This window comes from Candoia aspera, chromosome 1 (assembly GCF_035149785.1).
Source record: "Candoia aspera isolate rCanAsp1 chromosome 1, rCanAsp1.hap2, whole genome shotgun sequence".
Taxonomy (NCBI): Eukaryota; Metazoa; Chordata; class Lepidosauria; order Squamata; family Boidae; genus Candoia; species Candoia aspera.
Window position 1 is genome coordinate 223,723,806 of NC_086153.1, and position 26,908 is coordinate 223,750,713.

At 39.2% G+C, this 26,908-nt stretch overlaps 1 protein-coding gene across 12 annotated transcripts in view; it reads right to left on the minus strand.

Annotated features, from left to right (window-relative positions):
• Positions 1 to 1,815: 1,815 nt before the first annotated feature.
• BIN1 (bridging integrator 1) overlaps positions 1,816 to 26,908 on the minus strand; it is a 106,835-nt gene continuing 81,742 nt past the window's right edge. For 4 of the 12 annotated variants that reach the window (XM_063288818.1, XM_063288820.1, XM_063288824.1 and 1 more), the window contains 9 exons: positions 26,214 to 26,358; positions 17,824 to 17,952; positions 12,961 to 13,071; positions 12,350 to 12,373; positions 11,195 to 11,311; positions 7,087 to 7,188; positions 6,094 to 6,204; positions 5,317 to 5,418; positions 1,816 to 2,308 (listed from right to left, as the gene is read on the minus strand). In XM_063288818.1, the coding sequence (XP_063144888.1) occupies positions 2,201 to 2,308; positions 5,317 to 5,418; positions 6,094 to 6,204; positions 7,087 to 7,188; positions 11,195 to 11,311; positions 12,350 to 12,373; positions 12,961 to 13,071; positions 17,824 to 17,952; positions 26,214 to 26,358 (949 nt within the window). In that variant the 3' untranslated portion in view covers positions 1,816 to 2,200. Of the gene's footprint in view, positions 2,309 to 5,316; positions 5,419 to 6,093; positions 6,205 to 7,086; positions 7,189 to 11,194; positions 11,312 to 12,349; positions 12,374 to 12,960; positions 13,072 to 16,223; positions 16,305 to 17,823; positions 17,953 to 26,213; positions 26,359 to 26,908 lie in introns of all 12 variants that reach the window. The other 8 variants (XM_063288828.1, XM_063288829.1, XM_063288822.1 and 5 more) reach the window with 7 other exon arrangements.

A 26,908-nucleotide genomic window follows, 5' to 3' on the forward strand; every position in this document is an offset into this window, starting at 1 on the left:
TGGTGCACCCTCCTCCTGATTGTATGCATGTACTCGACTGTGCAATGGCTCTGGATGATGCTTTACACCTGCAGTGCACAATTTGAACCAGGGCCTGTTACTGATTATAAGAAGAAAGATCCCCTGTGTATCTATCATCAAGAGCTGTTGTACTTGCTTACGCTCACACACAACATGTGATTTTACAGACTATTAGAAACCTAGACTGATTTTTCCAAACAGTGAAAATTGGCTTATCATGCTTCCTTAAAGCTACCTTACATTTTATAAGATTATCCGATGGAAGAATTTTCTATGCATTCCAACGCAAGAAGTGGTAGTATGACTTAGAAAAATCCTCTGAAGCCAAAAAAAAAGATTGAAAAAAGTGAAAGGAGAAACAAATGAGCCTAGCCATGAAAAAAAATCTGAAGAGCTCAGCAGCTGCAGCTATCAGTTTATACATCGTAACGTTTCACATGCCATGGCGCTGACGCGTGTTTCTATTTGGGAGGGAGCTGCTGCGAGACCTTGTACCAAGCTCTGTGTGTGAAATCAGTACAATGGAATGTGTTTGGGTTATTTTCTCTGCTCAAGGACTTTTCCCGCAGACCATCAGAAACCGTTAGGAGCACCTGGGATTGTGGACTTGGGAAGATTCTATGGGGGGAGGGATCTCATTTGCACCAAGGGTTTTTAGTTTGCATTTGGCACGCTTTTACCATTCTCAGCTTTCTCTGTGATCCTGCATACTATTCTTTAATAAATCAGATATCTTTGAATTCCTACTCATGAGTCTGATGGTGTTTTAGAATAGGCAACCATTACACAAGTAATTTATAGGTGTATTAATGTTTGCTTTTCTGCAAAAACATTTGTGGAAAAATCATATTGTTATGGTTGGAGAAAATCCCAACGAATTTATAGTTCAATCCTGAGGATCCCAGTAGCCACAAAAAAGAACTTTGAATCCAAAGGTTGACCCTCTCTGTTCTTCACAAATTCATCATGCACCCTTCTGATATTTTTTTAAAATGTGCAAAGGAGTATTATTTCCAAACTGGCATTTTTATAGTGCAGTGCTTTAAGAGTGAGGCTATCATATTTGGGCTACTAACCTCTAGACAACCACTATATGGTAGCAACAATATAAAGAAAACTCTTAACTCTGTGCAGCCATCTAGTGACTGGCTGAGAGATGGTTGCCCTAGAATTTCTACCCATTGTAATTTTTAAACACCAGATAAATATATCCTAAGAGCAAGGTTACCGGGGGATAATTGTTTAGAATGCAGAGCAATGCAAACAAAGCTAGAAGGTACACAAATGCAGCAGTCACCCCATCACCTCCCCACGTGACCTCTAAATCATAGCAGAATCAGCTCCATTGGTGTAATTATATGTATCTTTCATCTTCTTCATCTCTTCCTATCAGATACCGCAGAATTTGGAGCCAGCACCTACCCATTCAAAGCTCAGCTTAACAAATCAGTAAAAGATTATGAAAACAATAGTAATAAAGCTATGTTTATACTTTTCCCATGTGGTTGTTTCTCATAGGACAAAAATGCAGGTACCAATGTCATCCTTAAACCATACCTTTCAAGGAGCAGGCTTACTTTCTTTCCAACATGCAATGACAAGTAATTATTTTTTCCATTTAAATGTATGAATTTTGGTTAGATTTTTCAAAAGGAGAACACACACACACACACACAATTTGAGAACACTGTAAACTAGTATTTCTTCCAACACAGGACAAGCGCTGGACTTGGGGCAGCAGGTTTGTATAATTTGCAGGGAGTGCCACAGAAACAAGTTCAGCCACAAGACAGGTTGACTGTGCCTTCCCACAAGATAAGCTTTATTGTGTAGTTTCAGGACAACACAACTGCTCATATCCACACCTTACGATGCTGAGCACATCCTATTTCACACGACATCGCTCCACCACTCAGTGACAACCTTCTGAATTGACCTTATTCAACTCAAACAGAAAAAGGATTTTTTCCAACCTGTCTTTCTTTATTATCTATATCTTTGATAATACTTTGATTCAGTGTACTTCTAAAACATTGTTTTCTATGAAGAATCCAACCTTTATGCTGCTTTAAAAAAACATTCTTCCAATTACTTTTTTTTAGACCTTCCTGAGGAGGAGGGGGAGAAAACACCTCTTGCTTCCTTGTGGAAGAGAAGCTGTCTACAGAGCTGCAACAGCTCACTGCACGCGCTCAGTGAAATTCTCTGGGAAAACTCCCCGGCATTGGTCAAATTCTTTGTGCTGAAGCCAATCAGATTCTTTCACACCCATCAGCCATCCTTCATCCTGGCAGAGACAGAAGAAGAAGAAGAGAAAACGTTAGTACAACGAACACCTGGGCATTATTTGTCTCTAAGGTCATTGAAACAGAACTATAAATCAAGCAATAAAGTTACTTATTGGTGATAAAATTATTATCATTAATCACTGCAGTTATGAATAGCCCTTGTGTTCCTTCTTATCCCTCCGGGGTGCTTGCAAGCAGGAAGTGTGGGACAGACATAGTCCTTTCCCACAGTTGTTCCTGCAACTGGTATTTGGAGGCAGGGCACTCCCAACCTAGAGGGACACTGAGTCTTCAGGATCAATGGCCCTGGATAGAACTGTCTTCCACAAATTTATCTAATGCTCTTTTAAAGCTATCCAAGTTAGTGGACATCACCACATCTTGTGGCAATGAAGTCCACAGGTTAATTATGTCCTGTATGGAGAAATGCTTTCTTTTGTCTGTTCCAAATCTCTCCAGTAGTTTCATTCTTAGCCCTAGCATTTTGAAAGATAGAGGAAAAACTCCCTGTCTCCTTTTCCATGGCATGCATGATTTTCTATTTCTTTATCTTTCCCTTAAGTCACCTTTTTTTCCCAAGTGAAATAGTCCCAAATATCTACACAGCTCCTTTGTCCAGGCTCTGGCCTGCCTGCCAGTCATTGTGGACATGTCCTTATATTGGAGCCTCCATCTCAGGGCCAACTAGTGGCTTTGGCAGGTTGAGAATGGATCAGAGAGATCCGGTGGCAAAGTGAGAAAGCAGTGCAGACCCTTCTCTAGACATTGATACATAAATGCATGGAGGAGAAGGCTGAAATAGGCTGGTGATCAATTGGCCGGCTCAGAACTGCCTCCTCCCATCCAGCCTTAGAGTTCTGTACTCCAGGAACATTTCTGCTTTGGTTGCTGGAGAGAAAAAGAGAGAAAAAAAACAGCCTTCCCCAGCAGCCAATTTTCCCTTATTTGGCTCCAGTAGGAATACAAACCTCATGCAAGGTATTCCCCAAGGTTGATATTCCTACCAGCAAACCGCAGTGCCTCTCTCCATAGCGTTCCCTGATTTTACCTCCATGGTTTCTGGAGAAAAACTCCGGCCACTCCCATGACAGCTGGGGGGGGGGGCAGAAATGCTGTCCAGCAAGCATTGGTACAGGAGAGAGATCACCATGGTGAGAAGCAGCAAGAGATCCATGCTGGGGCAGAGGGGTGGGGAGAGAAGAGGGAGTCAGCAGAGAGGGGTAGAATCCACTTCCCTTCTCACTCCCCTGTCACCACACATGTAGCTGAGGCCAGGTGGCAGCTAGGGAGGGATCCACACTGGGGTGAGAGGGGGGTGAAGGTGAGGAAGACTTCCTTTTAGTACTCCTTACTTCTTGCCAGCAGCAACAACCATTTCCCCCCTTCTCCCCACACACTGCACACGAGCAGCAACTTTATTATTTTCGTTTTTGAGATGTGGCAAAAGGACAGCAATTTTCTAGTGTCCTCCTGTCTCAAGGTCAGGATGAAAGCCCGTGGCCAGGGCTCTGGGAAACAACACTACAATGGGAACTTAAACATACACTACTATGGAGAAAGGGAATATCCACCATCATGCAAAATTCTTTCCCCAGCTAAAGACAAGTTGGGAGAATGCGATTACTAGAGTTGGACAAAAGGAGCACTTTGGAAAGTACTGCTTTTCAGGACTTGCACTATCTTGCTACTGATTGGTGTGATTGTGTGATTCATGCTTATGGCTCAATAGTAAAGTTTTGTTTAGCATTTATTTGCAAGTTTTTATATTTTTTACTCCTTTTAAAATGTATTATTATTGATGTTTATGCTTTTACTGGATATGCTTATCTATTTTACAGTCCTGGTCTATGACCATAATAAACTTACGAACACTTCACAGGGCACATTGACATAAGCTAAGCACCCCTTCTAAAAGCATTAAAGCAGCCACATCCTTCATAAGGCTCAACTGCTTCAAAGGCTTTCCCTGGTTGCCTGCACCTGTTGACGCAGGGAAGGCACCACATTTCTGCTGGGAATGCCAACGAACAGAAGTGACTGTGTATGCCCAGCCACACAGAGAACTGGAGGAAAGCCTCTAAATCTACATCAAGCCTTCTACAGGTAAGGCACCCTTTTTAATGTTCGATACAGCACTGTTTACAATGAGATCACAGGGGGAAAAATTGCAAGGTAAACAAAACTTTTCATGAGATCGGTGGCTATATAAATTTGATGGATGGATGGATGGAATTTACTGTTGGCTAAGAAATATTTCCATCCTCAGCTCACTCTCTTTACAGAAATGAATGAATGCAATAAAGACTTGTTTTCTTTATAAGAACACAGTGCCATCTACTGGCACGAAGAAGAGAGAAAAAAATACTGTACTGATAACTTCCATCTCCGTTTTTAGGCATTTGCAGGGCAGAGAGAGGGATGAAAAGCAATTATTACGAAATCAGAGAACAACAGAGAGTACAGTTGTGGATAAGTTAACTGAAGTTTTTAGGATCTGGTAATTAAGGGGTCCTTTTTAATACTTAGAAAAATATTCTGCTGGTAGCAAGGGCAATGAGACTCTCCACTGTTGTGTTCTGATTTCCTTTTCCTGTCCTGATTAGGTAAATCAAATAGCTACAGACTGGTGGTTATATATTGTACAATTTAAAGAGTAACACTACCCAAGGATAACCTCTATTTGCGTTAGGAAACTCAATATTCAATATTCATGTCCTCATACTGTAGGTCTCTATCAAATCACATTCGTCTCATGCAACACTTGGATACGCTTAGGAAAATGTTCCATCATTTTAAAGAAAAAAAAACTACTGTTTGAAAGAGTAGAGATTTACTAATTATCTTGTCTCTCATGAGGTTAAACTGAAATGTTTGACTCACTGAAGGTCACATAATAGGCTTCATTGCAGAATGCAGATTTGAACTGAAGTCTTCTTGAAACTGGACCAATGCTGGGCTTACCAAACCATCTGAGTTATGAAACACACCTGCTACATTATCTCCATACCTGCTCCTCTGGATTGTCAAATGGAATCACCAGCACAACATCTCCAGCCTTCAGCTGCAATTCATCACTGTCAGTAGCTGCGTAGTCATGCATGGCTTGTACCTACACAGGAGTAATGGTTCCAGTAAGGCTTAGGGGAGATCTTGTTTCATATCTATACATATCTAGTACAGATGACCCCTTACATAGCACACCATGGTCTTTTCTCTGCTCGGCTGCTCCTTAATTTGTTAAGTATTCAGGAAAGCTCTATGGTACATAATGATTGTACTTCTAGAAAAATGAATGGTGCTGTCCTACAGGTAATGTTTTTTATGTTTTCAATAGTTCTATTGTTTTTAATGATTTTTTGCAGTTATTTTTTGGTTGTTGTTTTTTATTTCTTGGATTTTTAACTTTACAAGCCACCCAGAGTCACAGCAGTGAGATGGGCAGGCAGCTATATAAATTTAATAACGAAATAAAATAATAAAATAAAATTTTAGATATTATAAATTCAGTAACAGATTATATCCAAAATAGTCCACTCTATTTACCTCCTTTCATCTTACAATAGATATTAATTTAGCAGCATTACACTTGACACTGGTGAGTTTCCTGCATCCAAACTAAACTCATATAAAATTGCGCACTGAGCTTTCACCAAGGGCTTACTCAAGTGAATCCATTCTCCATTTTACGGCTTCAGTTATTCAAAACACATAACATGAAATGCGTTCTGGGGTGGCAGGATGGCACAGATCAATATTCAGGTGCATCTCTACCACAGGCATTTACCTTGAAGAGGAACCCTGGTGGCATGTCAGGCCTCTCGGAGAGGGCTCCACTCTCATCTGTTCCATTGACGGCAGCTGGGAAAGTCTCCACAACTACAGTGGGCAGAGAACTCTGAAGGAAATAAAACAGGGTTAAAGAGACTAAGGTTAGGCCCAGCTGAGAAAAGAACATAGAGGACCAGTGCAAATCATCCCTGTAATCATTTCCGGACATGAATCCTTCATTCAAAAATTCATTAAGTGTCAGTACTTTGAGGAGGTTAGGATTTAGGTATGAGGTGTGGCTGAGGTAAAGAGAATGATTTATGAAAGGATGAAAAGGAAACCACAAAAGCCAATAAATCTTAGAGGGAAATTGGTATGCATAAAGATTAATGGAGTAAATAGATTCTACTACAAGGCATTTAGGTTTGTAGTAATAGGCAGAAATTCTGGTCAATATCCTCCCTTTTTTTTTAAATCTAAAATTAGTATTTGTATTTATCACAGATACATCTAACCTCTGTGTCCTCAGCATCAATATCATTCCCAATAGTAACAGCTCTTTGTGATTTTGTAAGGGTAACAAATGTCTTGCCTTGGGCCAGATTTCTTAGTGTAACTAGATACGCTGAGCAAATGAAAGCTAACTTCAACAGTGGGGAAAAGTTTTTTTTTTAATGTAGCTCCAGCTGTTGGGCATGCATAAAAGTTCCAAGATGATTAACTGGGACTGAATAGAAAAGCAGATATATTCTTCCTAATGGAGATGAATTGCAAATGCTGCAGGAGTATATTTAGCTGTTTGTATCAAGGGATCTTATTTAAGAGAAGACCAGCTATGACTGACAAATGGGCTTTGTTCCACAGTCCAAATCAATAGCACCTCCAATCAGGGAGTAAGTCCACATGGCACTGCTCGAAGAGCTAAACGTTTCAGCTGCTTGCACTAAACATGAGCAACTGTCAGGGGAGAATGAAACCCCGCCTCCCTCTCCCTTGCCTATGGTCTTACTGAGGCAGATCCTGGATCAGTTTCGGTTTTAGCTGCTGCTTCAGCTCCAGCTGCTCCTTCTTTGCCAGCTCCCTCAGCCTCAGCAGGAGTGGCTTCTGTAGACTGCAATACAAAAGCCAGTTAAACTCCTGGATCTCAAAGCGCCTGACCAAGCCCACGCCTTTGCAGAGACTTGCCGTGACCTGCTGTTTTTAGGGCTTATCTGAACCATGGATCTCTGTGGGTCAAAGCTGAACAGGTTGATCTCTTAGAGCAGGGTTTCTCAGCCTTGGCAACTTGAAGACGTGTGGACTTCAACTCCCAGAATTCCCCTGGCTGGGGAATTCTGGGAGTTGAAGTCCACACGTCTTCAAGTTGCCAAGGTTGAGAAACCCTGTCTTAGAGGAATAGCCACATCCTCACTGCAAGCTGTTTGGTATCAGTACACCCCCAATCCATGTACTGTAATGGCAGGTCCATGTTGCATCACCTTCCTGAGGAGTAAACAGTCCTAGCTAGAATGTTAGCTTTTTATTAAATTCCGAGGGTTGCCTTGTGTGGGTCAAGCTCATCTGTCCTCTGATATCTTCCTACGTAAGGTTTAAAGGAAGTTCATCTTTCCAGGTGCTCCTGTACTATTTCTCTCATTGTGGAAGGGAAAGCAGAAGCATGATTTGACTATTTGTATGAAAGCCAACCAATTGAGATGGTACGTCTCCCTTACAACATTGCTTGAAGCAAGAGAAGTTTTACACCTTCCCATCTAAAAATGTTCTTGGCAGTCACCTCCACACCTTCCCACTGCTTGCCCTCTCATCAGCACATAAGTTAAGAGCATGTCCAGGATTTCCTGATTTCCACACAGTTGCCAAATGTCAGGGGTTTTTCCCCCACCCACCATTATTGTCCCTATCCATGTGAAACCTACCATACCTATTTTATAGTTCTTTGCTGTTCTCTTAAGTAAAATATTTAAATGTGGCTGACAAAACTAAAGCTAAAAACTCAAACTAAACAGGAATTACGATTAATTTTAATTTGGCAATAAGTTTTCTTTCAACAACAAAAGCTGTCCCTTTGGGGAAACAGGGTACAGTAGTTAACTAATAACAAAGACACTGAGCTGATTTTTTTTATCTGCAACAGTTTAAAAAATAAATAATCAGCCAGGAAGAAAATGACACCATATGAACATGAGCAGAGTTAGCAGCAGATGGGGAAAATGTTGATGTGGCCATAAAACAGAGCTCCCCTCCCATATGTGTGCATTGTCATTATCTGTTATGAGCCAGCCAAGGAGCAAAATTCTTAATTCAAGAAAAAGTCATCCAGACTGAAAATATGAATATGATAATAGACCACACTGAAAACAGGTTATCAGATTTACTACTGTTACCCAAAACAAGTGCGGTGGGGGGGCACTGTTTAGATTTTTATTTTTCTATTTTCAGCACCTACCCAAGATCCACAAAGGTGAGGCTAGAGATGTGGTAATGGGACATTAAATTATAAAGCCAAGCTTTTATAAGAAGCTTATAAATTTCCTAGTAGCCAAGTAGATACTTTTGAGAAGACCTTAATTATAGCATATAGGCAATAAACCTGTCTTCAACTGCAATTTCCATACTACCATCATGAGAAGCCCTTTAAGACATCCTCCACAAATTTGCCCCATCTCTTTTTTAAAGCCATTAATTCAAAAAATTAAATTCATTGTTGCAGAAAGAAGTATTTTTTGCTGGTGGTGGTCCAGAACCTGAGTCACAACTTCAGTATTATGAGAAAAAAATACTACTCTGCCCACTTTTTATACACCATGCATAAACTCCTCCATTAGTTGCCTTTAAAACAAAAACAAAAGAAACTATATAACCTCCAGACAAAATATAAAATATTGATCTTCTGAAAAACATGAGTATTTCTAAAAAGAAATGTAATTTCTGAAGCTACATAAATCAGGACAATGGGATATTCTATACTATACATTAGTATGGGTTACTTACTATAGTATATTAATTAGTATGCTATACATTACTATCACATATCACACAGTGTTGTGTTATAGCCACGAGGGAAAAAATTTCTGAAAATTAAAAAAGGGTATCACCCAACTATGGATTTTGGATTTTTTTTTCTTAGCATAGAGTAAATGAGATGGATGTCCGTGCAAATTTAAAATAAAAAGTCTCCATAAAGTCTGAGTTGGCTTCTGGTGAATTTGGGGACAAGTCTGTGACTTGTTGGGAAACAGTACAAAAGAAGTTTGTCGTTGCTTTCTGGGTATTGGGTTCCTTCCTAGTCTAGCCTTTTGTCTCCCAACAAGAGGCAACCAGGTCTGACTCACTTAGTTTTCCAAGATGAAAACTAAGCTGCTGCCACCTAGCTTGGCCATGCAAACCTTACTAAAGAGATAACAGAATGAAATCACTGCCTGTACAAATACAATATCTGCAGTTTTGGGGTTAGCAAATATATTAGCAGTTATCAGATGTTATCCCTGAGGATGAACTCAGTGGAAATTTGCACACGCACACATACACACACAATTGCACATGCCGATGCACTAACAGGATCTCTTTTATGCTTCAGATTCATAATGGTATCCTCTTGTTTGGCAGGATCAGAGTTTATTTTATTTATTTCATATCTATCAATCAATCAATCAATCATGTATACACTAACTCCCTCTCCTTCAAAATCTCCTTTATATTTTTATTGTTTTTGGGTGCAAAACAGAATTTAACTAAATTTTAACTTAGGTTAAACACCAAGCTAAACTTGTATTTATGACCCAGCAAGTTTTGTATTCTTTTCTTGCTAATTACTGACTTCAAAGAACTTGATTCTGGTATCAGGATAGATAATAATAATAATAATAATAATACCAAAAATATAACAGATGGAAGTTATGTTCTGTGAACATTGTAGATAAAGAACAGTAGAAACTCTTTTTCTTTGTACAGTATAGTCTTCATATTCTTTTTTCTAAGGAATGGAATATTGCTAGAAGAGCATAGGTTTATTCTTCATCAAACCCTTGATTTAATGGACTAATAGGGGAAAGGGGTGTCTGTTAAAGCCAAACGACTGCTAAATGGAGAATGACTGGAGAACCAAAAATTTGAGGAGGAAGGGGCAACTTGGGTTGTGAGTGTTTGAGCAGCACAGCTACAGTCAAAGGGGACTGTGACAACCAAAAGCCTGTCAGATCAGCATGTTGAAGACAAAGTGCAACCAAGAGGACACATGAACACTGGGGAACTGGGCCTAGGAGCACAGGAGCCAGAATGTTCACCTAGTCTTCGGGAGCAGGCCAATCCATGAGTCAGAGGAGCTTGCAGAGACAGTGAAGAGAGTGACATAGGTAAGCAGTGGAGTAGATACTGGATGGTGCTAATTGTTAGGATCCTTTGGATCCAAGAAATGTTGTCACTTAAATCTTAAGTCCAATAAATCAAGGTCCAGTAAATCAGGGTTTACAGCTTATATATTCCAGATCTGCTGCATATTACCATACAACCCACAATTGTATGCTCCCTTGTATGCTTCTTTAAATACAGCACCCAAAAAATATTTTATGCACTTTGAAGATAAGCAAGCTAGGTAAAATGAAGATGGTCACCCAACCCTATTCTCCAGTTACTTCTGATCTTATTTCATGCGTAATGAAACAAAACAAAACAAAATGATCTCTAGTACAAAACCATTTTCTAGAACAAATTAGCATTTGCTGAAACTACTCTGAGTTGTCTGAAGAAGAGTGGCGTATAAATCTTGGTACAAAACATATTTGCAATCAAGAATTTTCTTGACACCTATGAACACAGCTGGCATTTTTCAAATGTTCTGGGTACAACTTTAAAACTTCAGAAGGCAGGCCATCCCTAAAGATTGTTATAAACAATTACAAGAGACTCCACATCAAATTAGAGCTTTTATTACACTAGTCCCCACCCCCCTGCCCACCAGATACATGTAATAGGAGTTAAACTCTTAATTTCATTGGAAATGAAGAGTGCTGAGTAAAGAAGGCCAGAGAAAACAGGCAACCAGGTAAGTCCTGGGGTAGAGCACAGCAATCAAGCAGGACATTTTTGAATATTTGTTAGTTGAACACATTTCTACTTACTTGGCTGATAACCTGAGTGGGCTGATCTGGCCAGTCTACCACAAATGCACTATTGCTAGGATTATCGGCAGGAAACTGATCCACAGATTGCACACTGCTAGAGGGAGTTTTTTCAGGCTGATATATAAAATTTGAAGGAAAGAAGGAAACAGAAATTGGGCAGCGGGGAGAGAAAGTAATGGGTGCGGGAAGATAAAGAACACTGTGAGACGACAGCAGACAGTGAAAATGTTCCAGAGTAATTAGATGCGCTGGGCAGGTAAGAGCCAACTGCTTTATATTTTTGGACAATTAATAGAGGAAAGGCAGTGCAATATTATGTATGCAGCCAATCCTTTAGCAAAAGTGTGAAATTGTTTGACAGGTGGGGGAGGGGGGAGGGCATGCAATGTTAGTAATATAGGCAGTGCTATATTTATTTATTAAACCCATTTGCATGCCGGTGCAAACAAAAATGACTCTCAGTGGCTCACGTAAAAAATATAATATAAAACAAACCCCATATAAAAATTACAAATACAATACTACAAAAATAGAAAGAGAATAACAGATGGCAACAACAACTGAAATCAGGGGCAGGCCCTCCAAAGCAGCTAGTTCTTTAGAAGCTTGCGGAAAAGCAACAAAGAGGGAGCCAGTCTGATCTCCCCAGGGAGGCTCTTTCACCATGTTGGCCCTGCCACAGAAAAGCAGCACCTCCTTGCCTCAGCCCCAACCCCCTCCAAAAATAAGCTCCTGAAATAAGTATTTCTGTCATTTCAAGTGGTATCTCATTATATTGCTGACTCTGTTTTTAAAAAGGCACTTGGCCTACAGGATTATCTCCAGTTGTCCTTTCTCCTTAAAATCAAAACCTTGCTAGAATATAGAGAACTAAATGTGAACAAAGAAACACTGTAGTCTGTACATAAGTCATAAAGAAAATCAGACTTCCTGGATATTACTGCAAATCAGTGTTTCTCAACCTTTGCAACTTTAAGCTGTGTGGACTTCAACTCCCAGAATTCCCCAGCCAGACTGCTCTACCCTCAATGAGAATAGAGGCTCAAGACACACATGACAGTCCTTCCACAATACTGGTACAAAGTAACATTTGCAAACACCAAGTGTTACATCATAATTTTGCAATGAAAGCTGCATTAACAGAACTCTTACCTCCCATAAATCCCAAGGCAAGGACTAAGCATAGCAAAGAGCAATGGGGAAAAAATGCATTAAGACTTCATTATTTCAAACAACATAAAAAGTGCAAACATACCAAATGGCCACAAACTGTTCAGTAAAGTATCATACACCGAAGCTAAGTAATACGGTTGATTATTTTGGATTGTCCATTTCAGTAGTTAAGACCTGAAGGACCAGGTTGGGAACAGTTCCCCCTGGAGATAATGGTTCCATGTGATCAGTAACAGTCGACACTGGCTTATTGGCCCATGATCAATCAATCATTTCAGTAGTTGAGTTAATTTAGTGCTCAAAAGAGGGAAGATGGCAGATAAGATGGATACTAACATACAGTATATCTCACCATGCAGTGACTGGAACATGCTGAGAGTTTCACAGAGCTTACTGCATAAAGCAATCTGAAGGGAATTTGACACTCTTTCGTTATGTGACGATTCTAGAGTACAGGTAGTCCTTGTTTAGTGACCACACTTGGTTCCAAGAGTTCATCTGTCACACCACACATTCCTCCCCATAAGAACCAATGAGGTCTTTATTGCCTAATAATTCATGGAGTTAAGGAATGACAGTGGTAAACCAACCTGGGTAGCAGGCGTGGGCGACTTCCCTACAAGGCTGTTATTTGGTTTAATGGGATCAAAATCCAGATCCAATAGGCTGGCTCCCTCTTGGAAGGACCCAGGGGCATCAAACTTGGCAGCATTAAAGGAAAAAAATCAGTACGGCTGGTTAGACAGTTAAAAAAGATAGAAGGTATGAGGAAGATGTTATCTGAAAACTGAAGGTGCAAAAGATTATGAATAAAATGTATATTTATATATGCCTATTGGTCATAATGTGCTTAACACATCTGCAAACAGTAGGTCATGAAATTCAAGTATTAACATTTTATAAAGCCCATTCACTGTCCCAGGCAGCTCATTAACAGATCAATTTCAAGTTCCATCCATCCAAACAAGGACTCTGGCTCTCTCAAAATTCACTGCCTCAAATTCTGTGGTGGGTCTACAATTTCCAGCACAACTGCTGTATTGATACCACATCTCTGGTTATCTTTTAAAAACTGGTCTGGATAGCACTTTCAGTGAAAACCTCTAATTTAGTCTCACAACGTTTCTGTACCACCAGCTTTTTCTTTCTTTAGAACCTATCTCTGGTAATTTATTTCTCTGTTTCTGTGCCACCTTATAGCATTTTGCTTACTAGGCTGTTATTTTTCAATAATAATAAATTATGGTCTACCATAAGCATTCAAGATACACTGTATTGCATCCAGGCAAGACAGAAACACTAGCATTCTCTTATTATCAAGCAGATCATATAATCTTACCAACTGGCATTATTAAACAGCATATTCATAATATTGCCTAATGTCATTAAAAACACTGAATAACTTCCTAATTCCTACTGGATGAGAAACAGAAATTTTATCAATGGATTTCACCAAATCTCTACTGTTTAAGTAATTTCCTTGACATTAAAACTTGATCTTCTGGCCCTGCTAAACCTAATGAATTTTTCTTATTAAACTGGGTTGTGACAGCAAAAAGATTTCTCAAAGGAAAATCTGGTGAAAATATAAACATATCAGCTAATGGATATCTGGTATTTCTAAACTAAAGCAATCTGGTACTGTATATGCATATTTCAGGCAAAAATATCTAGCTTATTATATTGCATATCACTGTAATTTCTTAATTTTTACTTCCTTTATAAAAAAAAAAAAAATCCATTGATGAATTCAACAGAGATGGTTCCTGTTCTTTCAACTCCACAATATAAGTATTAAACATTCATAGTTAACCAGTATTTTCCACTTAAAGAGTTCTGACAAAGGTTTCCTTGGAAATAAGGTCTGTTTTTTGAGCTTCATGTACATGAAATAAAATTTTAAAATGAGGTCATAGCCATGCTGGAATCTTACCTGTCACTTGCACCAGATGTTGAAGAGTCTTCCTCCTTGATAATTCTCTCTATCTTCCTAAATAATTGACCCCACTAAAAATAGAAACGTGTCTATACCTATCCCTCCCCCCACCCCTGCCCCAAGTTGCTGTTCTAGAAACAAATTTGTCGGCTGAAAATTCAAGCTGCTTTTTAAAATACTCTCCAGTTCAGGTATCCTGTACTCTGAACCTGTCCCAGTCAGAATGCTCTGTTTATGCAAGTGTTTTACACAGACATGTACAATACAAAACATGGCATAAAAAATGCTTGAGGCATGCTACAGGAAAAGGATAAATACAGACAAGGATGGGAGACTGCTCAGTGGCCCACGGCTTTCTCAAACATTAAAGCATATACAAGTTTGATAATTGGAATTCCTATGTGGAGGCAGTTCTATCAAAAAAAAAAAAACATAAGGTTTGAATTGTCTATATTTAGCCTCAAAACTAAAATAGCACTGCTTGCTTGTATGTTTAATTCACAGCCATAAATCTGTCTTCTCTCTGTCACTGAGGACGACACTTGACCTGACATATTTACTCCAACCATATATGAGAGTCTTGAAGTGCAATGGATTAGCATCTTTGTACAGCTGCATCTACTTATGGACTGGAGAAAAGCATCCCAGAAGTTTTTTTTTTCCTGACGTCTTTTCCCCACTCTAAATCCCCATAACTTCAAAAGCTATTTTGTCCACAAAAGAAAAAGAGGCAGACACAATATCTAAAACTTTTGCCAACCACTAAGCTTACAGCAGTTTCAGAAAGGGAGTTTTTTAGATAGAGAACAGAATCTTCTAAGCTTCTGTAAGGCCTAAATTTTGTTGAGACAATCAGCCAATATCCCAGCAGTAACACTTCAGTCTATAGAGGGTAGCACAAATGTTAGGTATGTTCATATGAATGAACATGCCTCATTATCTCACTAATAAAGTTCTTCCCAATTAAAAAAGACAATGAAAAGCTTGATTCTGATGCCTTACATAGAAGGTTCTTTCAACCATGCAGTCCTTCACTAGCAGTTTGCGGGATCACATTAAGTGTATCTAGGCTCAAGTTATTCTGATTTGCAATACTGACTAAGGACATTTTGGAACTAGCAGGAAAATTAAATGATATCTATTTGCTCCATCTCATTAAAAAAACAAACTGTTAAATCAGAGGATCCAAAATCTGCTACCTGAGGCCAAAGAGTGCGATATGGTGGATTCTCTCTTTCTCTCCTGTACACCTGTTCACTATTTATTTAGAATTTGAACTAACCGTATCACCCATCAGTGACAGATTCTTGGTGGCGTTTTTGACCAGCACTCCCATAAACTTTTTCCATGGGACAGGTAACTGGATTTTATGGGAGTTAAAGTTAAAAACACCTGGAGGGCACAGCCCAACTTATCCTTGCTTTACAAGCATTCTTCCAAATACTGGGCAGTTTTATTATATAATCCAGACAAATATAAATGATAAACTTCTGATCATGCTTGTGTACAGCTGCTGCCATTGTCTTCTATCTTATATTACAAAAGAATTGTTGGGACGTAAGTAATTCTTTTTCCCTTTGTTTGTTCAAATATGGGTGAAGGCCCAACTAAGAGATAATTAGAAGTTGCCCTGGTCACTTTTCCTTTCTTCTGTGGATTCCCAACTGAGTCTGAAGGGTCTCTGTATCTTATCCGATGCTCATTGCCAGTGTTAACTCATCTCAGGATGCTTCCACATTACTCTTGACTAGTACTAACTGAGAACTAACGCTTGCCAAATAGCCATTTCGCATCTCACTTTCTATCCCAGAGGGAAAAACTAATTCTAATCCATCAAGCTGTTAAACGCTATGTGCAGTATCCGTACGCCTCTGTGGGGTGGTCCCATCACATTGGTAACCTGAGGCCTACACTTGCCTTTTCTCCCAATTTCAGGCCCTTCACGCAAAGTTTCAGTCGTCGAACAGGAGGAAGAGGTAAAAGCCGCAGGCCACCATGCTGAGGTAGGGAAGGAAGAACGGAGTCAGGAAACATACATTCTAGAGGTGCCATTGAATGGTTTTTATGAATATTAAAAAAAAAAAAATTATCACAATGATGGTGATGACGATGGCAAAAGTTATGAGAATGGAGCCAGAAAACTGGTCAGACTGCTTTTTAATCTCATCATAACGTCTAGAGTTGAATCATCTCTGGAGAAAAAAAAGGTTCACCTATATGTCAAGTAAGTCTCTCAGCCCCCAGCAAATTTGTTTTCAGAGATTAGCTTGGGAGATCATGGGATTCTGAAGGGCTGGTGAATGCTAGCAATTTGTACAAATAATTAAATGCAAATCATTGGACCAGGGAATGACCTCTCTCAGTATCATCCCAAAGCTCCTAAAACCACTGGTGGAGAGGACATTTATCACGTAAATGAAAAAGAAGGACAAGCCAACCCGCACTTGACCTGGAGAAAAGCAAGGTAGGCAGTTAAAAACACAATGAAACTTCAGATTACTGTTGCACAAGCCTTTAAAAAGGCACAGCCCCTGCACATATATTAATTGAGAATATATTTTTAAAAGGACAGCACAAAATGATCTCACCAGCACTGCCATTTAAAGGAAATCAAGCAGGTGGAAGCCCATATTTGATTGTAAACCGCCCAGAGTCACTTGCTGAGATGGGCAGTGAAGAAATGTGATAAATAAATATAAATAAATAAATAAATATTTGGGGCTCCAATTCATGCTATTCAGCTCCATTCTTTTAGACAGAGGAGTTAAATGTCCAGAAAAGTAGGCCTTCAATTGTATCAGGGATTCTCCAACATTGTGGTACCATACCTCCATAAAATGATAAATGAATTTGTGTGACCCTCATCATAAACAATAATAATGATTTCCTTTGGGGAAGAAATAAATATAGCACTCTTAATAATTATACTTTAATTAATCAGCCATTGCCATCCTGTACCTGTCCACTGCAACTTTGTGTGGGCAAATGAGGAGCAAAGCCCAGAGTGAGTTTTGACAATGCTCTGATTTTGTCTGGGCAAGTCTGGTCAGATTAAAAAAAGGTATGTGCTCAAGCTGTTCCCAGCCTCCTGGGGGTTCCAGCAGATTGTATGAGAACTCCTGCTTATAGAGTGGCTAGAGTGCTGGGATCATTTGATGGGAGGGAGGCTTAAAAATCTGTGCTCTTAGGCACAGTGTTTTCTATGCCTTTTGCCATTCCACTCCCCCCCCCCCTTCTCCTATTTAGCTCAGAGATCATGTTGAAGGACACCAAGGAAGACAGCAGGTGCCCTCTGTACAATATGCTTTCTTCTCCATTCTATTTCAGATCAAGGTTCCAAACCAATTCTTTGGGGTTCAAACTCATTATCCTTTGGCCCAATTCAGATCTCTTTGACTGCTGACCCCCTGAACAGTTTTCTTGGCCTGACACCTCTAGTAAGGAAAAAGTGGGGGAAATGAAGGGGAAACAGATAGAAGAAAGGACAAGAAAGGGCAGGGAAGAAGGAGAAGCTAACCTGTGAGGGGGTTGTCACACTGATCTCTGGGACAAAATTGTCATCAAACAGGTTGATGATGTTCTCCTGCTTCATCTCCTTGGATGGAGTGAGTTTTGGAGGTGGCGGCACAGGAGGACCCTTCCTCAACTGCATGCAAGGGAACACATGGCGACGGAACAAACAGCGACACCCAAAAAACCAGAGACAGGAACCAGGTTAGCAAAGTAAAAACAATTACACACTTATACACACACCTACAAAGAGGGTCAGAACAAAAACACATGGGAAGAAGGGAAAACAATCACACTCTTCCAAAAAGCTTTGCATCATTAATTACACTTCAGTCGTGGGCAGGTTTCCCTTCTGCAGAGGAGAAGCGTAACATAATTAATATGCATAAGATATGTCATGCACACATATTTAGAGTCTGTGCAACTTTCTGGAGCAACAATGTGGGAAATTCTGCATTACTATTTTTTACATGCTGTGAAGCCAAGGATACCAATTTTGCAGCAATATCTATCTCCATAGAGAAAAGGGTTTCCAACCAGCTTTGACTGATTCCAATACACGAGACTCCCAATAATGTAAAACCCAATCTTTATCAATATAATGGGATAGTAATAATGCCAATGGGTAGCTTAAACATTACTCAGTGTTAACTAATAGAAATTAGGTCTGATTCTTTTGGAATCATGACATCACAGATAGCCACAGAAAAAATTAAGCTGGTTTGGGAATCCCTGTTCTCCTACACATTTTACATTAAGGATTTTCATTTCTTTTGATAGCATAGGCCACACAGGATCACATCAACAGGATCTATTACATACTGATTTTCTCTTCTGTACTATAACTTCCCTTCTCAGATCTCTTCACAGTCTTAGGTTTCTAAATTAGTTGGGATGAGTCTCAGTTCTAGGTAGAATGTCAGAGCAGTAAGTTGATTTTCCATGGTAATTAGTTGTTTGACTGTTCTGAAAATGTTTCTCCATCAAAATGATATACAAATCTACCCTGCGCTAAGTAAGCAAATATGCCTAGATAGAGACTTTGATAAGAATAAGCCACTAGTCACTGATGAACTTCTACAGTTGGTCAGTTGTGTGCCAGGTCATAGGAAGGGCAAAAGGACAACTCACACAACACACAACTTGCACAGTTGCTTTTTGGCAGTTCTTAGAACATGTTAAGCTTGTTCTAAATTTGACTGCATTCTTTTTTTTTTAACTTATTCAGTTTTATTTATCGTCAAAGATCAACCTTAAAAGTAAAAAACACATTTGTAAATAGAAGAAAAAACAATGATTTGAAAGATAAATAGTAAATCCCAAAAATAAATAAGAGAATATTATTTTTCAGAATTTTTCAAGAATCGGTGATGATTGAACAAAATTTCATGACTGCCTTTGATACAGACATATAAACTGATCACCCAGTACTATATTTATATATTCTGTCTCTAACCTACCTGGGTTATGTGCAACAATTGTATTAAACTTTTTGAAGTCCTTTATAAAATGGATAATAAGGTAATATGTAGTGCATCCATCCTGGCCCTCCTTGATCTCTCAGCAGTCTTCGATATCATCATCATGGTATCCTTCTGGGCCAGCTCAGGGGGTTAGGAGTAGGAGCACCGTGTTACGGTGTTTCTCCTCCTTTCTCCAGGGTCGGTTCCAGTCAGTGCTGGTGCGGGGGTGGGGGGAGAGGTTGAACCTGAGGCCCCTATTTTTTGGGGTGCCTGAGGGCTCTACCTTTTCCCCACTCCTATTTAACATCTACATGAAGACACTGACTGAGGTCATGGGGTGTGGTATCATCAGTATGTTGATGATACCCAGTTGCACATCTCTTCCCTCAGCCAATCAAGTGATGCTGTCAAGGTCCTTTCCTAGTCCCTGGAGGCTGTGAGGGTCTGGATGAGAGTGAACAGACTTCAGCTCAACCCTGGCAAGACAGAGTCACTGTGGGTTTTAAGGCCCCTGGTTCTGAAGGTTTTCCATCTTCAACTCTGCATGGGGGTGCACTTCCCCAGCCAGAGTTGGTGCACCATCTGGGGGTCCTCCTGGACTCTTGGCTTCTGCTTGAAGAGCCAGTGGCTGCCGTAGCCAGGGGGGCTTTTGCATAGGTTTGTCTTGTGCACCAACTGCACCCTTACCTGGACTGGGAGGCCTTGCTTATGGTGACCTTGCCTCAGTCACCTCCCATTTGGATTACTGTAATGCATTCTACATGGAGCTGCCCTTGAAGAGCAATCAGAAGCTGCAGCTTGTCCAGAATGCAGCAGTACAGGCAGTTTTTGGCATTTCTCATTACATCCATGTAACACCGCTGCTCCGCAGGCTGCATGGGCTCCCAGTAGGCTTCTGGGTGCAATTCAAGGTGCTAGTCATCACCTATAAAGCCCTTAATGGCATAGGGCCAGGCTACTTGCAGGAGTGCCTTTCTCCTATAGTTTCTGCCCACCCCACCATATCTAGCAGAGAGGGTATGCTCCGGGTCCCTTTTATTAAACAATGTCATCTTGTTGGATCCCCAACAAGATGCACCTGCCCTGTGGAACAACATCCCCCCAGAGATTTGGAAGGCGCTGAAGACCTGGCTGTTCTCCCAGGCGTTGGGGCCAGGGTGGAGATGAGCTCTGCTAGTATGGGTGCTTAATAGCTATTGGATACCACCGGTGGGGGTATGTTTGGAAGGTTTGTTGGTTCTGTGCCTTCATCTGTGCCAAATGTCATCCACCATAACTAATCTTTTTATTTTTAGAACAGCATGGCTGATTCCACCATGGATCTTCTTTTCTCCTAGGTGGGTGGTTCTTTTTATTCCATAAATCATTTACTTAAGTTAGCAGTCACAGTGAGAAAACAAACATTAATTACTGTATAACTATATCGCTCCATGGTTATTTCTGTGGTCAAGGCTAAAGGATTGCAAGATGATGCAATAGTGTTTATGGTTTGGAGCTGATTGGAAATAAAAATGATTCATCCACTCCTGACTCGATCTCTGATCTCACTGAGATCTGTTTAAAGATAATATTTTGACACTCTAATGCTACTCTAATTCTTCTTTTACCCTATTCATCTGCAAGCAATATGACGTCACATTTACAAATCAAGTTCTAAAGGAAAGGTCCTGACTTGAAATGCCAGTCAGCAGTGTTCCAAAAGACCAGTTGCATCTCATCCTGACCTTTCCAGACCTAATCAGTTTTGTAGTGAAGAAGCACCTTGGGGCAATGATTCCAGTTGTTTCTTGTATCACAGAAAATACCTGGTCGACTAACGTATCTTCCATGACCAGCTTCAGCAAATTTCCTGCCTCCCTTTCATATTTAAATCAGATAAGAACATTTGTTGTAACAGACTTCCTTCCTCTTTAAAATTTGCTGCCTTCTTTGCTCTCTGCTTAAGAGCACTGCAGTGACTGAATTGCAGCATCATATTAATTCTGCCCATTAGGTTTTCAGCTATATTGCTCTCAAGGCTACACCACAGATGTTCATTGCAAAGGAGAAGTCTTGTTTTCCACTTGCTGTAGGATCATATCTTCAGCTAAAATTATATTTAGGTCAGTGCATGTTGATAGATTTTACTCTTCATTACCTGGCAGAGCCAGCTATAAACCAATGGGGTCAGCTCATACTTTGCAGGAGGCCATTTCAGGAGAAGACCTATTTAATGTAATAGTTCTTACGGAAATTGCTATCTGATCCCATAAGAACTTAATTATCTGTGTAAGCTTCATTCTCCAAACATGCTAATTTTTGCATTTCAAATGTTTTCATTTGAGCATCTTGGGTAGATAACAATGCATTGTCATTATTCTTTGTTTCAATCAGTTTAAAATCATTGTAATGAAAGGGCACTTCACCCATGGATTTTTGGATATTTATATTGGCCATTGTCACAAACATTTATAGTTGGTTCTGCTTCTATAGAAACTGCTGTTAACAAGGATTTTTAAATTCCCTAGCTTAGAGATCAAATCTGTTTCTTCTTATATAGAACTATTTTATAATACAGTATTACATTTTTCATTTTCCAGTTCATCACTTTCCATGCTTATCAGAGATTTACATTCTTGGATGTGATACTACACTGTATTCGTCTTCTGGGAGCATTCGTGTCCTCTGGTTGTCTGCTGAGGCTGTTTTGTTATCTTTTCTGCAAGCAGCTACATGCTTTTCTTTAGAACAGGCACCTGAAGTACTTTACAAAAAGGGGAAAAGAATGTAAGAGTCTCTAAAGTCCCTTAATGCTACTGTATGAAAATTAAATTGAAGCAGTTTCACCTTAATTAACATCAGTGGGATGGTGAAATCATTCTCATTCCCATGTTTATTATTTCTTCCACATCTATGTGATAGGTCTGGCAGGGTAATAACTGACCCAGTGAAAAGATTTCCCTTTTGGAATTCCACATTTCATGGCCAGTTTCAACCACTCTGTTGCAGGACCAGATTAAGGCCAATTGATGCCCTAAACACAGCCCAAAAATTGTGCCCCTTGATGGAAGCCATGGGAAGGAAACAAATGTGATCTCTGATGACACCTTCAAACCAAACTTTTAAACTTTAGTCACTCGCCATGCCAAAGAAAAAGTTTTTTTTAACAATGCAAATTAAAGTCAGATATGGAAGAAAAGGACAATTACAAAAAAAATGACTTGAGTGTGGCAGTAAAAGAGTTAAGGGCATCATAGCTAGGGGGTAAAACTCTGTGCTGCCCCCCTTCCCTTGGTGCCCTAAACATCTGCTTATTTTGCTTATAGTTAATCCAGGGCTGCTCTGTTAGGTTGGAGAGAATACTTGTACCATGAGTGAACAGAAATGTAGAAATATAAATAAATAGATATTCACAGGGTTGTTGTTGTGGGGAAAATAGGAGGAGGAAGGAGTATTAGGAATGTTCGCCACCTTGAGTTATTTATAAAAAAAATAATGAAGGCAGGATAAAAAAATAAATATATCTCAGAAGTGGTTTATCTAGCATTCGTATAGTGCTCTTAATAATTGTTCTTAGGGTTCAAAAAGCTTTATTTCTCTTCTATATTAATTTAGACTTTGGTTTTTCACGCCAAACCCTACAGTCTGCTATATTATTTGGTTCTTTGTTATATTCCATCTCCAGAACTTTGGAACTATTAAAGGTTCTACTTGTAATTTTTTAAAAATCCAAGTTTTGTACATATTCCATTAAATGGCACATAGTCTGTTCCATACCAGCCTTTTGGGAGGGGATTAATTTGTCTGAACTTTTGCAATTTTTTTTCTCTCATAACAATATTGTTTTATGTTTGAATGATGCATCCTTGCAATAACTGAGCAGAAATCGCTCGGTCGGATTCTGTTATGGTGACAGATATTGTATTCTAGCAAGAAGAACTGGGAGAGAAAGCTTTTTTTTTTAATTTCAAATTAAATAATTCATCAAAGTACACAGAGTTTTAAAAGAAGAGGCTATCTGCAATTGTATAAGATTTTCTTATATTTACAGGAGGGGAAGGGTGATTAGAGCATTCTATCAATGTCTCTAAATTTTGCCAAATACGCCTTGAAAATCTTATACCAAGGTTCATTTTTTCCTCCTAACGTTGAATGTACAATTTACTGCAGGTACAAATTGTACCACTATGCTAAAAGGGTCAATTAGAAGTACCCCTTATTGTGTTTACTAAGGGATTCCATGATTTGTAGATGCCTTAATCATACAACAATTTTATGAAGAGACTGAAATTAATCCTTTTACAGGATTATTTTAAGGTCTCTTGATTTTGCCTCTGTTGTTAAGCATAGTGAGTGATAACAATGCATCGACAGAGAAGGACCAGCTGAGGGCAGTGTGTACCACATATGCTTTCTCCTTGTGCGATGGTGTGAGTAGCCCCTTGTCCTGGGAGCAAGAATGCTTCTTAGGTGTTCTTTCTTTTGGGAGGTGGGGGTGGGAGAGGACTGGAAAGAACAATGATTTTTCAGACAGTTGAAGATGGTATGACAGAAGCCTTGCTGATGGTGTCTATGCTACTCTTACTGCTACTTCTATTCACAGAGTTTGCAGGATGCCGTGGTATTTCAAAAGCCTACTTAATCTAAGTCCAAAACTGAGAAGAAAATGGGTATGTACAACGCAGGCAAAATTGCTGAACGTAGAAGATCCTACAACATTGGTAGGGAAGGATAGAAATAGATTAGCTGAATTATCAATTCTCCCTTATGAATTAGTATTCTGCATTATTGTGTTCGTGAATACACTAGATATTTATTATAATGAATCTGACTTTTGTTAGCTGATGGGTATTTTCTATGGAAAAACAATACAATTATGTCAAACAAGATACCTCGTCATTTTATACAATTTATGAAATGTCTAAAACCTTCATTATTAGCTTTCTCTAAATTCTTGGAAGGATCTGAAAATAATTTCTCAGCATGAAGATAAATGGCAAAATTCTACAACGGATACAGCCAAATCAAGCCCAGCTCAAAGTGTAGGACACTGAGCAGTCTTCTGGCTGAAAGGCCATGCTAAAGATTAATCTGAGAAGATCTACGCCTTATGCATTCTGGTGTCCCCCACAGTGATTCTTCCTTCTCAGCACCTGTACAATTTTAGAAGACAAGGAGCTGTTCATGACAATGGGGCCACAACTATTGCTGCCTGCTCTTCTATCTCTACCCAGAACGGAAGAAGAAATAAAAACAAGCTGCAATGCGTTGAGGAAGCCTTTCCAAAAAGATTACAATCCCACAATTATCTGGAAAAAGAAGGCAAGCAGCAGATATTGCTGCTCTGTCACAGTAAATTTGCAGTCAATAGCACATATCCTCAAGAGCTTGACATTTGCCTAAGCATGCTAACCTTACACCCCTGATGATGGCTCTGAATTGTTTGCTCATTTAAACAAAAACCACCAGAGTAGGAATCTAGTTATCAAGTACAATGTAGTATTTGTGTATGTCCAGATACCCTTTCAGTACATTATATTAAAACTCAGATAACTCATTTACAAATTAGGTAGCTTATTACATTAATGATCACAAAAATGTCCTGAACTATGGAAATAATTTCTATTCAAGTTTAGCCAAGTGACTTCTTATTTAGAACTCCAGGAAGCCACCTCAATAGCAATATTGTTAGAGTAAAAAAAGAAAGTAAATAAATATTTAAAAAGCAACCAAAGAAGTTTTCAAGATTGGTTAGAACATGCCTTTAGACATATATATATACATGCATATATCTGTAAAGAGAAAATACTGAAAACGTTGCACATATATAAAAATGTAGGTGCAGTGTGTGTGTATGTTATGTATCCTATCGGCATTATCTCAGCAAGTTTATCCAAATGAAAACTACTCACACAATGGCTGGCCCCATGGCATTCTATTAGTTTTGTTTTGCTGAAACAAAACATTCAGCAAGATGCATCTCAAATAAGACATACTTCTTATGATAGTATTATTAAAGCCAAAATTGCTGCTTGACAGCCGCTAGGCCCCAGTAGTGTTTCTGTTCTTATAAGCAAATTGATGGCATGAACATGGGGGCTTATGATCCAACTTCTTGTCCAAATGACAGTTGTTTCAGTCCAACAGAGTCAAATAAACAAAGCAGCATGTTTCCATTGCCCCATTAATAGATGGAGGGGGAAATCTCATCAGAAAGAGTGCTGCAAATATTGTTCACCCTGTTGATCCAAATATGTATGTATGATGTCATTTCCAGACAGAGGGTAGAATTCTAAAAAAATTGGCTTCACATTTGGTAGTATGTCAAGTGTTTTATTGGTTTTTAATCTTGTAAGCCACCCAGAGTCACTATGTGTGAGTTGGGCGGCCATATAAATGTGTTTAATAAATAAATAAATAAATAAATAAATAAATAAATAAATAAAATATTTTTTAATGGCTGTGCCTTGCCTTTTATAAAGCCATTAAACAATTTGCAAAGTGAAGACTATGTATTACTCCTACTGGAAAATCTCTTCTAGTCTAAAAGCAATCTCCAGTTCATTACCGATGTCTCTGAAAATAGCTCAGAAGGCTTACTCCAAAATGTTTTCATTCTAGTACCCTGCTGATGTTGCCGTTGACTAGTTTACTCAGAGTTTATACATGCCAAGACATCTTATTTAGCCATGTCTTTTCTTGCTCTTATGAACTATGTATTACATCAATTACATTATACAAACCAGCTTGTTTCTAAACAGAACACTGGATTAAGAAATTACAACTTTAAAGAAAAAGAGAAATAGTGCAGCTTGCCTAAAGCTATTAAAGAACCTGAATGAAAAAAGTAATTGATCTAGAGATGCAGCCAAAGTATCCTATGTAACAGAAATATGTAAATATGTAATAGAAATATGTAAATCCCCAAGGAAAGTACAGCAGCTGCTCTCACTACCTGAGAAGGAGACTTGGGAATGCCTCCCCCAGGAGTTTCCAAAGTGGATGGCTCTGGTTCATGGTTGACGGCCTTGATCTCAGGACTGGTGATGGGAGTCCCATCAGGTGGAGATGAAGGAGGTTTGTTTGCTTTTGTGCTGTCACTGTAAGGAAGCAAGAGAAAGCATTACAGACTTGATATCTGAGTAGGCTTTTATATTTCTTGGAATATGCTGAAATGCTTCTTTCACTTGCGTTGTTTGGAATATACAGTATCTGCTGATATTACTTTAATGTGTAGTAAAGTGCATGTGTGTTCCATATCAAAAGAAGAGAAAAATAATGTAAAGCTGAAACACTGCCAAGGCCTAACTCCCAAAGCATACAGCATATAGCTAGTTTAAGGGATGAGCAGTGCTAGTGATGGAAACTCTTAGAACCAAACGGTGTGATGCCTAACATATAGCTTGGCAATGCCTGTATGTATAGAAATATTTTAAGCAGTAAACAACAACCACTGAGGGACATAGGGAGATCCAATGCAATTCCAGCAGAAGTTCCCTCCCTCCAATAATAATAGGCATAATTTGTCACAGGAAGCTACCAAAGAGATTTTCCATTCCACTGCCAAACAACAGATAGGGGAGGGGTACTGATTTGAACTGCAATATAGAGGAAAAGAAAGAACTTTGTTTTTGCTTTTTTAAAAAGGGG